At 49.3% G+C, this 13,085-nt stretch overlaps 2 protein-coding genes across 3 annotated transcripts in view; one reads left to right on the forward strand and one right to left on the reverse strand.

The window, feature by feature from the left end:
* Positions 1 to 7,703, forward strand: part of Telo2 (telomere maintenance 2) — a 20,008-nt gene extending 12,305 nt beyond the window's left edge. The window contains exons 7-14 of the mRNA XM_050135995.1: positions 170 to 385; positions 517 to 588; positions 3,611 to 3,802; positions 4,318 to 4,409; positions 5,109 to 5,208; positions 5,518 to 5,582; positions 5,793 to 5,908; positions 7,173 to 7,703. Coding sequence (XP_049991952.1) covers positions 170 to 385; positions 517 to 588; positions 3,611 to 3,802; positions 4,318 to 4,409; positions 5,109 to 5,208; positions 5,518 to 5,582; positions 5,793 to 5,908; positions 7,173 to 7,279 — 960 coding nt within the window. The 3' untranslated portion in view covers positions 7,280 to 7,703. The remainder of the gene's footprint in view (positions 1 to 169; positions 386 to 516; positions 589 to 3,610; positions 3,803 to 4,317; positions 4,410 to 5,108; positions 5,209 to 5,517; positions 5,583 to 5,792; positions 5,909 to 7,172) is intronic.
* Positions 7,704 to 7,803: 100 nt separating this feature from the next.
* The window catches only part of Ift140 (intraflagellar transport 140), a 92,203-nt gene continuing 86,921 nt past the window's right edge, over positions 7,804 to 13,085 (reverse strand). For both annotated transcript variants that reach the window (XM_050135509.1, XM_050135506.1), the window contains exons 28-31: positions 12,819 to 13,031; positions 12,569 to 12,735; positions 11,400 to 11,541; positions 7,804 to 8,557 (exon numbers count right to left, since the gene is read on the reverse strand). In XM_050135509.1, coding sequence (XP_049991466.1) covers positions 8,351 to 8,557; positions 11,400 to 11,541; positions 12,569 to 12,735; positions 12,819 to 13,031 — 729 coding nt within the window. In that variant the 3' untranslated portion in view covers positions 7,804 to 8,350. The remainder of the gene's footprint in view (positions 8,558 to 11,399; positions 11,542 to 12,568; positions 12,736 to 12,818; positions 13,032 to 13,085) is intronic.

Below are 13,085 nucleotides of genomic sequence, written 5' to 3' on the forward strand. Positions count from 1 at the left end.
TTTTTTTTTTTTTTTTTTTTTTTTTTTTTTTTTAGTTTTTTGAGATAGGGTTTCTCTGTGTAACAACAGTCTTGGCTATCCTGGAACTTGCTTTGTAGACCAGGCTGACCTTGAACTCACTGAGATCCAACCTGCCTCTGCTCCCAAGTGCTGGGATTAAAGGTGTGCACCACCACCACCTGGCTGTATCCTAGATCTTAGAGGGTGGCACTGGATTGTTAATTGGGCATATGGGGCTGAAGGCATCCTGATTCCTGGCCCTGTGCAGGTGAGCGTGGAGCTGGCCAAGGTGCTACTGCACCTGGAAGAGAAGACCTGCTTGGCAGACTTTGAACAACTGCGCCAGAGAGCTCTGGTGGCTGTCACAGTCACAGACCCAGAGCAGGTAAGTCCTAGCATGACCCTAGTCAGACCAGGAGCATCAGAAATTGCCCTGGTGGCCCCATTCTGTGCCCAGGTTGGGCCCTTGGGTAATCTTGGATTCTGAGCATAGTGGCTTCTCCTTTGCCTACTTAGGTAGCCAAGTATCTGACCTCACAGTTCTATGGCCTGAACTATAGCCTGCGGCAGCGCATGGACATCCTGGATGTAAGTGACTTAGACCCCTCCCTGTCCCTGTCAGGCCCAGGTTGCCTTAAGTTGGGAAGTTGACCTATAGGGACTGTGGACAAAGGTCACCCCAAGCTTCCTTGGTGGGATGTGGTGTGGGAAGTCCTGCCTATTCGTTGCTTTCATTGGTTAATGAATAAATCTGTTTTGGCCAGTGGCTTAGCAGAATAGGGCAAAGTGGGAGTTCCAAGCAGATAGAGGAGAGAGTAGGCAGAGTCAGGAAGAAGCCATGTAGCCTCCACCAGAGACAGACTCGCAGGAACCTTACCAGTAAGCCACACCCACGTGGTGATACACGGATTAATAGAATGGGCTAATTTAAGATATAAAAGTAAGACAGAAATACACTGAAGCTATTGGACAAACAATATTGCAAATAATATAGTTTCTGTGTGATTATTTCGTGGTCTGGGCAGCCGGGAACAAACAAGCGGCCTTCCCCAACAGGGATGTGAGAGGCACTTCTGCCTGCTGACCACAGGTTCACCAGTATGGGGCTGAGAGCTGGCGACAGTATTTTCTTTTGTTTGTGTGGCTTTAAAAGAGTTTTTATTTATTTGTGTGTGTGTGTGTGTGTGTTTGTATGTATATGTGCGTGAGTGTGCACCTACCTCCTGAATCATCTTGTTGGCCCTGTTTCTGTGTTTTGTCTTTGTGTTCATGTGTATATGCATGTCTGAGTATTGAATACTGTGTGCAGTGCCTGTGGAGGACAGAAGAGGGCTCTGGGTTCATTGGCGTTGGAGTTACAGGTGGTTGAGAGACACAGTGCTGGGGACTAAACTCTAGTCCTCTACAAAAGCACCAGGCACTCTTGACCACTAACTCTTACCATCCTTGTTTATGTATTTTGGATAGCAATTATATTGGTATGTTTTTATACAACATGAAATTTTTCATTACCAGAGAAACCAACCCGGTGTGGTTGAGTGTGATCCCTCTGTAAACAAGTTCTTATACCTACTAAGCACAGACAGCCCTTAAAATCTTGTATAAAAGTACTGCGTGTGGCAAGGCTGTTGAGTAGTAAACTATCTAGAATCGTGCATTCTCAGAGATAGTGCCGAGAGGTGGTTCCCAGGGCCCAAGGGATTGGTGTTTCAGGAGACAGAAAGCTCTGGAGTGAATGATAGTGAGAGTTCCCAGTGGTAATCCCGTGCTCAGGGCAACTGAACTCAAGGGTCTCACCCTTTAGCTTTGGCTGGCCTGGAACTCAGAGATCCGCCTGCCTGTCTCCTGAGTGCTGGGATTAAAGGTGTACCATAACACCTGGCAGCCTCTGAACTCTTAAAGAGTGTGTGCCATCAAGGTTGAGGAGATGGCTCAGTCCATAAAGTGCTTGCTGAACAAATACTGGCGTTCATAGGGTGGCAGAGAAAGGAGAATCCGTATAGCTCGCTGGCCAGCAGCTGAGGTGGGGAACTCCAGGCTCAGTGAGGGACTCTGCCTCAAGATTAAGGTGGAGAACAACCAGACATGACACACAGTACCAACCTCTGACTGCGTGTACACATAGACATGTATCTGAATCCATACATATTCACAAGAATACATAAAGTGGTAAAATTTATCTACTTGTCAACAGTAAATAAGACAGGAAACAGCATTTTTGTGGTCCTGGGGTCGTGCATGCTAGACAAACTGTTTATCATCTCTGAACTGTACCCTCAGCCTTCTGCATTTTCTTTTCCTTCCTCTCTCTTTTTTTTTATTTTTTGAGAGAGGGTCTCACTGTATAGTCCTAGTTGGCCTTGCACTCACAGAGTTCAACCTGTCTCTTTCTCCCAAGTGCTAGAATTAAAAACATGCACAACTACACCATTGTCTTTTAAGAAAAAAAAATTGGCAGGCAGTGATGGCGCATGCCTTTAATCCCAGCATTCGGGAGGCAGAGGCAGGCAGATCTCGGTGACTTTGAAGCCAGCCTGGTCTACAAAGTGAGTTCCAGGACAGTCAGGATTGTTTCATAGAGAAGTCCTGTCTCATGTGTATGTATGTGTGCTTGTGTGCATATATGTGATCATGTGCATACAGGAGCCCATGGAGGTCAGAAGAGTTACAAGCTGTTACTTGGGTGCTGGGAACAGAACCTGGGTCTTCTGCAAGAGCAATAAGGACTCTTAGGAGCTGAGCCATCTCTCTGGCTCCTAGGTTTTCTTTTTGCCTTTTATTTTGAAATAGGGAATTCCTAAGTTGCCCAGGCTGGCTTTGAATTTTGATCTTTCTGTTTTAGCTTCCTGAGTAGCTAGGATAATAGACTGTGTGTCCATGGGCCTGGCAAAAAAATTCATGTTTCTAATCCAGCTCTGCTGTATCACCTTGTTCCAGAACATCGCCATTACCCTGTGTGGTCGCAGTAGCATCCACTTTCCAACCCTTCTCTGTCCTGTTCTGTTCTGTCTGGATTTCCCTGTTCTAAATCCTTCGCATAAGCAGAGCAGGCAGCTGTGCGCCTTTGACAGGCTTGCTTTGCTGCACACGGTGCTGCTGACAGTCTTCCACATGTGGCAAGTGCAGGCTTCATTTTATTCCCTTTCTCAGCTTCCTCTTTCCGTGAAGCTGAGTTCCTTGGGGAAGGGAGCAAGGTAGGGATGAAATTTGGTAAGTATGAGAAAAAATACAGTACATTGGTCCAGCCATTCATTGTGAGGGAGCACTCATCTCGCCTCCTGCCCCCGCACGAAGCTCAGATCATGAGTACTTAGGATGGGGACCCAGTTCCTTTAACAGGGCTGCAGAGCTTTGTGGGTACTTGGCTGCTACTCCATCTTTAGAGGAGTGTCCTTTCCCAGAGCCACATACTGTCCTGAGTCGTTTTAAACATTTTAGTTTTTATTTTATGTGTGTGGATGTTTTGTTTGCACGTATGTTAGTGCACCATATGTATGCAGTGTCTGTGGAAACCAGAAAAGATGTGTGGGTGTTGGAAACCAAACCTGAGTCCTCAGCAAGGACAGTGAGTACCCTGAACCTCTCTGCCATCCACTTCTCTCTCCTCTAGGTTCTTGTTCTGGCTGCCCAGGCACTGTCTCGGCCACGGAGCCTCCAGAGGCTTTCCCAGCACGGTCCCCCTGCTTCTGGCACCTCGTGTTCACCAGTACTAGCTGTTTCTCAGCCTGGCAATGCTGTGGCTCCCAACTGGCAGCTGATTGTGGAGGAGCGGATCAAAAGCAAGACCCGGAGGTTCTCGAAGGTCAGCAGGACGCTGTTCAGGTCCTTGTCGGCATGGGGCTTTTGTTTTGTGGGCAGCAACATGAACAGTTGGATTCCTCTATGTGTTGTCTGACTGAAGGGAACCCCGACACAGGCAGGGTCAGCGCAGTGTTGAGTTAGAGCAAGACTTTATCTATAAACTGAGGCACATCAGACCAGCACGATTTTAAGACGGGGAAGTGGAAAGAGCTCAGGAGTGCCGCTCAGAAACAAAGAAAATGGCTGTGGCGATGTCTGGAGATGGTTGGGCTCAGCTCAGGGCTGGAGACCAGGCTGTTTAGCTTGTCACAATGCCCAGGTCTTCCCGTAGTGAGGAGTATAGCTCTGAGTAGTTGGTGTGTGGTTTGGGACTCTGCTGTCAGACCACAGTGGCCTGAGACAGACTTAGCCCTTTCCACAGGGCCATAAAACCCAGGGAGGCCAGGGCAAGCCTGAGGGGCTGCGCGGCTGCATCAGGGGAGTAGCCTTGCGCCTTGACCATGCTGTGTTTGGCAGGGCTGTCCGCGGAGGGAGCTATCAGGTGGCCCCAATGAATTCAACTCTGTGGCTGGTTACTTCTTCTTCCCCCTCCTTCAGCACTTTGACAGGTAAGTTTTCAGGAACTTTAGACACACCCCTGTGGACAGTGATTGTGGCACAACAGGGCATGAATGTGGGCTCGGCTTCTTTTATGAACTTGACTTAAATGCTTTGAGACACTGGGGAGGCCCCTTTGCTATGCAGTTCTGTGCTGAGGGTACAGTCATCATCACCAGCTCTCTGCATTGACCCTGAACTTAGGAAGGTGCTGCTGTCAGTGCTGCCTGGCCTGCACAGCCTGTGAGGTTTGGGTGATTGCTCAGACCTTGGCTCGGGGCCTGGTTTGTGCCTGGCGGCATACAGTATGCTGAAACATTTGAAAATGCCTTCAGGACTGGAGAGATGGCTCAGTGGTTAAGAGCATTGCCTGCTCTTCCAAAGGTCCTGAGTTCAATTCCCGGCAACCACATGGTGGCTCACAACCATCTGGAATGAGGTCTGGTGCCCTCTTCTGGCCTGCAGACATACACACAGACAGAATATTGTACACATAATAAATAAATATTAGAAAAAAAAAAAGAAAAAAAAAAAGAAAATGCCTTCACCTTGTGGCTGTCCTCTGCCACACTGGTCCCTGGTGTGAAGGTGGGAGGAAGGCCATGTGAGCCTTCAAGGGTGTGGGTTTCTGTTGGTAGCCCTCTTTCTGGGCTCTTCTCAGCCAGCCATTAGGTGCTGGGCTGCCCCATCCACTCAGCTCTATGTTGTAGGCCTCTGGTGACCTTCGACCTCTTAGGAGATGATCAGTTGGTACTTGGAAGACTGGCCCACACCTTAGCATCCCTGATGTACCTGGCCGTTAACACCACAGTGAGTTGGGAAACGGGAGCTGAAAGCCCTGCCACATAGTCCATAGCAGGTGGCTACCCTGCAGGGATAATCACCAGTGTCCAAGAACAGGACCCGAGCTCTGTGTAGCGTGTTCATCTCCCACCTGTGAGCAGTGCAGGACCCTACACCCTCAGAATGCATCCTCCCTGCTTTGGCCCTGGGGGCAGGTGTGTGCAAAGCTCCACCAGGTGTCAGGCAAGCGCTGACACAGTGGGATCCTACCTTTGGTCCAAGGGTGGGAAACGCACACAGCGGACGCCTCACCAGCCACCCCTCTGCTGACTTCAGGTGGCTGTGCCCATGGGTAAGGCCCTGCTGGAGTTCGTGTGGGCCCTTCGCTTCCACGTGGATACGTGAGTGGCCCATGGGACTAAGGGAAGCACAGGGTCTGGTCTCCAAGGCAGCATGCCTAACATTTCCTAACGAGAAGTGGCTAATCAGGCCTGGGGGTCTCAGACAGGGCTGGAGTGATGGGGTACATGAGGGCAGGCCTTCCCATAGGCTGGCTGGTGGAGGCTCCATTCACAGAGTCTTCTCTCTTTCCCCGCCCTCTTGATTGGTAGTTACGTGCGCCGGGGCTTGCTGTCTGCTGTTTCCTCTGTTCTCCTCAGTGTACCCACAGAGCGGCTATTGGGGGACCTGCCAGATGAGCTGCTAGAAGCCAGATCATGGTTGGCAGGTGAGTGTCTGGACTGGAAAATGTCACTGGTGTGTGGAGGGGTTGAGTCTGAGTGGGTGTGTCCTGTGTTAGCTCTGAGACGTGTGTGCTGACGAGAATGTGGGGATCAAGGAGGCCATCTTGATTCTGTTCCCTCGGGGACTATCACAAGGATCCCCACAGAGACAACTCAGATGGGACTCTGTTCCTTCAGAAGGCTCTCAGATCCAAAGCTAGACATAATAGTGCAAGCCTTTAAACCCCCAGCACTTGGGACACAGAGGCAGGTGGAGCGCTCTAAGTTCAGGACTAGCCTGGTCTACACTCTGAGTATTAGGCCAGCCATACTGAGACCTGTTTTTTAAAAAAGATTTTAGCCAGGTGATGGTGGTGCACACCTTTAATCCCAGCACTTGGTAGGGCAGAGGCAGGCACATCTTTGTGAATTCGAGGCCAGCCTGGTCTACAGAGTGAGTTCCAGGATAGGGACCAAAGCTATACAGAAACCCTGTCTCAACCCCCCCTCCCCCCAAAAACCCCCCAAAAAACAACCAATAAAACCAACTTCCCCTCCAAAAAAAAAAAAAAGAAAACAAGATTTTGAGTCCAGCCGGGTTGTGTGGAAGCAGGGAGCGCGACGGGAGCTCCATCCAGAGCTGCTCTGCAGTATTGCCGCCCTTTGTCTCTCACCTCTAAATATTGTTTTAAGAAGTCAGCTGCAGCCGGGTGATGGTGGCACACGCCTTTAATCCCAGCACTCAGGAGGCAGAGGCGGGCGGATCTCTGTGAGTTCGAGGCCAGCCTGGTCTACAGAGTGAGTTCCAGGATAGCCAGGGCTACACAGAGAAACCCTGACTTGATTTAAAAAAGAAGTCAGCTGTCTCTTCAGCCTGGACCCTTTGACAAGCTCCTTGGACCCACTGGAAAGAGCATCTAGCTTCCCATGAGCCTTTGCGACTGGCCATGATAGTGTCAAACTGTGGCTTCCACGGGACTGCTGGCCAGGCAGGGTCCTACTGCTTTGTTGTTTCCCATGGCTACTCACAGAAGGTTCTATTGTCAGCCGTCCTGGGCAAGGGCAAGGTCTCCTCAGGCTCATGTGCCGGAGCTCCCCAGGTTGACTTGTCTGATGCTTTTATCCCAGGTCAGTGCTTGGGCTGCTCAGCTCTGGACCTGGCCTATTCATCTTCCTGGTCCCCTGCCTGGGGGAGCTCGAGGGCTTCGCTGGGAGAAGGACTCACTGGCTCACCGCGTCACTCTTCTTCCCTCCTTCCTCCTTTGGCAGATGTGGCTGAGAAGGACGTGGATGAGGACTGCAGGGAGCTGGCAGTGAGGGCTCTGCTGCTTCTGGAGAGACTCAGAGATAAGCTCCTGTCCATCTCCTCTCCATAGCCCCGAGGACCCCCTCAGCTACCTCCACTGGAAGAAGGGAAGGCCTGAGGGGCAAGTCCACACGCAGGCTGTCTGTGGCAGCCGGGTCTGGAGGGGCCTGTTGGTCCTAGTGTGACCCTGCCATTACTTATGCCCTGGCAAGGCTGAGCGTTCAGCTAAAGATATCAGGCCTGTGCCGTGGGACTCAACAGCTTTAGACTGACTGGAATTTGGACTGGGGAGGGTTGGGGGTGCAAGAGGTGCCTCCTCCTGAGAGCAGAACTTTGGGCTCTGTGGCCAGGGCCTCAAGAGTGAAGATAAGAGACAGCTGTTCAGCTTCTAGTATACTCCAAAGGGGATGCTACAACAGCAGACCAGGGGTAGCCGCTGGGTCCCCAGGGCTTCTAACAATGTTCTGTTAGAATAAACAGGGCCACAGATGTCACATAGTCTGCTTTTGTGGTCTCACTGGCAAGGACTTAGTTCCTACATGGGTCCTCCTGAGGGGCAGCAAGGACCCTGTCCAGGCATTTAAGAAAACAGACTCTGAGAAAATGGACTTTATTTGGAGTCATAGGAGTGTGAGCAGACATGGATGGTGCCTGTTATCCCAATCCCTACTCTGGTGACCAAGGGCACAGTCCTCGGGGCTCAGGCCTGCCCCACATGATCCCTGCTGTGGTCTCAGCACTGGGCTCTGCTGGGGACTATAAGCAGCCAACTACAGGCAAGGCTAACAGTAACAGGTATCCCCAAGTTCCAAGGGCAGCTTGGTTCAGAGTTCTAGATCTAGAAGTTTCTGAGTCTTTTGTTGGGAAAACATGGGAAAAGTGAAACTTCCCTTTAAAAGGAAGTGAACCAAAACCCCACAGGAGCCGCCAGGTGCCTAGAGGCAGGAATGCTGAAGGAATGACTTTAAAGGGCAACTGAGGCAAGCCAGAGCTGCATATTCCTGGGCCGCAGCGGCTGGACTCTGGACTCCACGTCCCACTGCCCTGCTTATACATGACAGTGCAGAATTTAACAACAATATAAACAAAAAAACAAAAAGAGCTGCCTTTCCGGTGGCTCCTCCCAGGAGCGGGACCGCTATCAGGCGTCATTCTCCACCTCTTCCATCACTTCTTCATACACATCCTTGTGATCCTCCATGCTGTTGTGGCGGACCCGCTCGGGGATGATGCGGGATAGCGGGAGGCCCAGGCCCTGGTGCACGGTGTCTACGGTGCGCTGGTCCACGTAGTATGATATGTTGGCCGACGGCAGCCTTTTCCTCATCTCCTCTAGATACTTATAGGCCTACAACAGAAGGAACAGTGGTGACCTGAAGGCCCATAGATGTGACCACCAGTTATATCTTCGGTTCACATGATAAAAGGCTACCGTATCATTCATTCATGGTAATAAGGTTTCTTAAACATCAGGTCCCAGCTGCCCACCCTCAGCCAAAGAAAGCATCCTTGCTCCAGGTAAAGAAAGGCCTTCGCTCTGAGGGGCACTCATGGTCTGGGCCTCCCCAGTATTTGTAAGCGGACTGTCATATGGGAGGCCATCAGATGATTCTCAGTGGCTAACACTGAGCTGTAGTTCACAGGAACAGCAGTCTTTGAGGGTCCTTTAGCAGCCAGAACACTAGATTTGGTTTGAGTTCTAGAGCTGCTCTCTGGAGTCTGCTTGCCTTGTCCCTTGACACTTGGCAAAGGAGGGCTGGATCTCTTTTACCAATTCTGGGCATGTGCTTGGCTGAACTGAAGTTAGGCTGCTAATGGCTTATTGCTCTTTTTGATCAAGTATCTGCTTTAACCTAGTTATTAAGTTGTTTAACCTAGTTATTAATTAGTTAAGTTTGCACAAGGCTGGCTTAGAGAGTGGGGGACTGGGCAGGACAGGCCCAGCTTCCTGTAGGGCAGCATACTTAGGCTTCCCTAACCTTGCATGCACATGTTCATCTGCAGGGAGCATCTCACACAAAGGAGAGGTAAGAAGAATTACATGGTTTCTAGGTCTTATCCTGGGAAGTGCATATTAATTCAAAACATGAACAAAATTACTTGAAGCTTTAAAAATTTTTTAAATGAAGAATAATGATTAAATATTTCTAGTTGCTTTATTTGTTTGTTTGCTTTTTTTGAAAGGGTTTCTCTGTGTAGCCCTGGCTGTCCTGGAACTCACTCTGTAGACCAGGCTGGCCTCGAACTCACAAATATCCACCTGCCTCTACCTCCCAAGGGCTGGGATTAAAGGCGTGTGCTACCAGCACCCGGGCTGCTTCTTCTTCTTCTTCTTTTTTTTTTTTTTAAATAGTGTTTAACTGTGTGTCCCTGGCTACCCTGGAACTCTCTTAAGTACACCAGCCTGGTCTAGAATCTGCAGTAATCTTCCTGCTTTTGCCTCTTGAGTGCTAGAACTATAGACCTGTGCCATCACAACTGGCTAGATCTTAATATTCTTATGTATGCCAAAATTCAGAATGATTTTATTGGACAGATATACTATATCTGTAAGGGTCATAAAGAAGAAACATAAGGCTATATTGTAATGTTTGGCTGGCTTTGACGTCAAATCATAAACCCCAGGGCTAGGAGTCAAATGAACATGAGCCCAAAGGAATGGGAAAATGCTGTCCTAGGTATTCAGAGTTGCCTGTCTGTGTCAGGTGCTGTGGTGGGCACATGGGAACATAGGGACAAGCTTAGGACATATCCCGGCTAAAGAGAAAGCTTAGTCCAGCAGCAGCAGAATTGAAGAAAGAAGCAAAGTCAAGAACAGACAGGGTTGAGAAGACTTCGGGGTTTAGAAGGGACTTGCAATTTGATGCAGCGGGGTCCAGTATAGAAGACACCCAAGTCAGGCTTAGAGGTAAAATGACCACGTTTGAGGTGAGACGTTTGGGCAGGCTCAACATCAGAGTAGTTCTTAAGAGAAGAAAACATGAGCAGCAGCAGTAGCAGCTATAAAAGGAAGCAGATTTAGCTTCAGTGAATTGAGGGACAATAGATGTAAGCAGCTGGAATTCTGGAAGGAAAGAAAAGGGGAGGAATGGAAACAAATCATATGTTTGATATGGAAGATGAAAAACAACCCAACCCAGACAAAAACCAAGCAGAATGATAGAAACACCTGGAACACTTTACAAAAGACAAGTAAATGACAAGTACACAAGATGCTTAGCCTTAGCCACTGTGACCATGTCACAGTCACACGAGGGAGATGACTCATTATCTAGTACATCAACAGCCACAGGGATGGCTAACAACGAAAAATGTTTGTACAGATGCTGGCAAAGAGCTAGTCACTTTTACATAGGACATGATTATTAGTAAAATGAAAGCTAGGTTGGGGATGTAGCTCAGTTGGTGGAGCAGGGTTAATGCAAGATTCCGTGGAAGTCTTTTATTAAGGGGTGAAATGGAAACAACAGGAATACAGAGTGAGGCGTGCACCGCCTCTGCATCCATCCATCCATCCATCCATCCATCCATCCTTTTTTTGTCACCTTGACATAAGCTATGGTCATCTTGGAAGAAAACATCAATTGGGAAAATGTCTCCATAACATTAATTTGTAGGTGAGTTTGTGGGGCATTTTCTTTTAAAAATACATTTCAAAGACTTATATGTATTTTGTCTGCATATGGATGTATCATGTGTGTGCTCAGTACCTGGGGAAGGCAGATGCTGTTGGATCCCGTGGAACTGGAGTTACGTGGGTCGTGGGAGTTGCAATGAGTTCACTGCAAGAGCAGCAAGTGCTCTAAACCACTGGAGTGTCTAGCTTGCCAACCCTGAATTGTCTTGAATACTGACAGAGATAGAAGGGCCCAGTCCATTGAATGGCAGTGCCATCCCTGGGGAGGTGGTCCTGGGTGGTCTAAGAAAACAGTGTTCCTCTGTGGCATCTGCTTGGGCTCTATCTCCAGGTGCCTGCCCTGACCTCCCTCAGTGATGGATTGTAACCTAGGAGTTGTAAGACGAAATAGATCCTTTCTGCCCTAAGCTGCTTTTGGTCTTGGTGTTTATCAGAGCAATAGAAAGTGCTCTAGAACAGGAGTTTTTCACCTCAAAGGAAATAGTAATAGCCTCTGTCAACAACCAGGCCTGTGCTCTAGAGCAGCAGGACTAAGTAAGCAGGGCCACCTTACCATTTGGTATTCCTCCATCTGTACATGGTGCTCCACCAGGAAGCCATAGACGTCCCCAATGCGGATGGTGCTGTCCAGGTCTGGCTCTTCGAGGAGCAGCTCACACTGTCTGACGGACTCTTTGGGGTCCTCTGTGTATGTCCTACACAGACAGACAAGGCAGAAAGGCTTGTGCCTGACCTACAACACTTATTGCATGCCAGAAGCACCTGTCCTGCAGGAGCAGCTTTTGCAATGGCCAGATGGCGCGCGCGCGCGCGCGCGCGCGCGTGTGTGTGTGTGTGTGTAGGTGACTTCCATGAATTATGTTAATTCCTTAATTTGTTCATTTGTAAATCCAATCACTTAACATACACCCATCATCCCCTTCAGTCCTGGGTTCTGTGCTTTGACACTGAGATCTGTTTAGAGGAGACACATGGGAAGGAGGCACAGGGAAAAAGGTATCCCATCTTACACAGGCAGTTAAAACTAGGAAGAGCCTTCCTGCCAGAGGTGCGCATGGACTAACTCTCTGAAACGGTGAGCAAGCCCGCAATTAAGTTCTTTCTTTTACGAGTTGCCTTGGGCATCGGGTCTCCTCACAGTAAAGAAAAATAACCCAGACCACCCCGACCAGGTCCATGGCTCCCCTTAGACTTATCTACTGACTTGAGCTCACTCCTCTTGCCTCAATCTTTTTTCTTAATTTCTGTGGAATAATCTTCCCAAGATGGTGTTGAGATTCTGAGGGAGTTCCCAGAGAGAAGCTCGGGTATAACAGGCAACAGAGAATCCTATCTAGCTGTTCAAGAATTACCTGAAGAATATCTGTTGGAAACACAAACTCGGGCTGGTCTCTCTCTCTCTCTCTCTCTCTCTCTCTCTCTCTCTCTCTCTCTCTCTCTCTCTCGTTTATTATATATACAACATTCTGTCTGTCTGTATGCCTGCAGGCCAGAAGAGGGCACCAGACCCCATTACAGATGGTTGTGAGCCACTATGTGGTTGCTGGGAATTGAACTCAGGACCTTTGGAAGAGCAGGCAATGCTCTTAACCTCTGAGCCATCTCTCCAGCCCCTCAGTTTGGTCTCTTAAAGTCAGCTTAACTCTTGTGAAGGGAAGTGTAGAATCTTGGGGTACAAACAGAGGGCCTTCCCCTCCTGACCTGTTCCTTTAGAGGACATACCTTCGGGCCTGGATGAACCGCTTCACTAGGGTCATCTTGCTTTGTAGCTGGGCTAGCTTGGTCTCCTGGTCCAGCGGGCTCTTGGCCTTGGCTTTGGACAGGCACTTATAGGCCTCAGTCAGTGCCCCGTGAGCCTTGTCATAGTTCTGGTATTCATCAATCTCCACCTGTACCAAAGAGACCCTTGAGGACCTAAGGGGCTCTGTGGGGCCCCCTGCAATCCTGCTGGAACCCTGAAGAAGGTCTGTACCTGGGCACAGGCATCATAGAAGCCAGCCAGGAGGTCTAAGGCCCGCCCTTTTGTATAGAAGCTGATAATATTCTTCATGATCTCTGGTTCCTTCCGCCAGTCCAAGGACTGTAGGTAGTTGGCTGCCATGATATAGATTTCCTTCTGTCTTGAGACGCCGGCAAAGAACACAATTTTCTCCGTGTCTCCAGATCTGAGCAGTGCTCTCATGGCCTAGGCAGAGAAAGGGCCGGGGCTCAGTTGAGCAGGTTTATGTTTTGAAAGTCC

The sequence above is a fragment of the Alexandromys fortis genome, unplaced genomic scaffold, assembly GCF_014885135.2.
Source record: "Alexandromys fortis isolate MF-2015 unplaced genomic scaffold, M_Fortis_MF-2015_v1.1 scaffold_29, whole genome shotgun sequence".
NCBI lineage: Eukaryota > Metazoa > Chordata > Mammalia > Rodentia > Cricetidae > Alexandromys > Alexandromys fortis.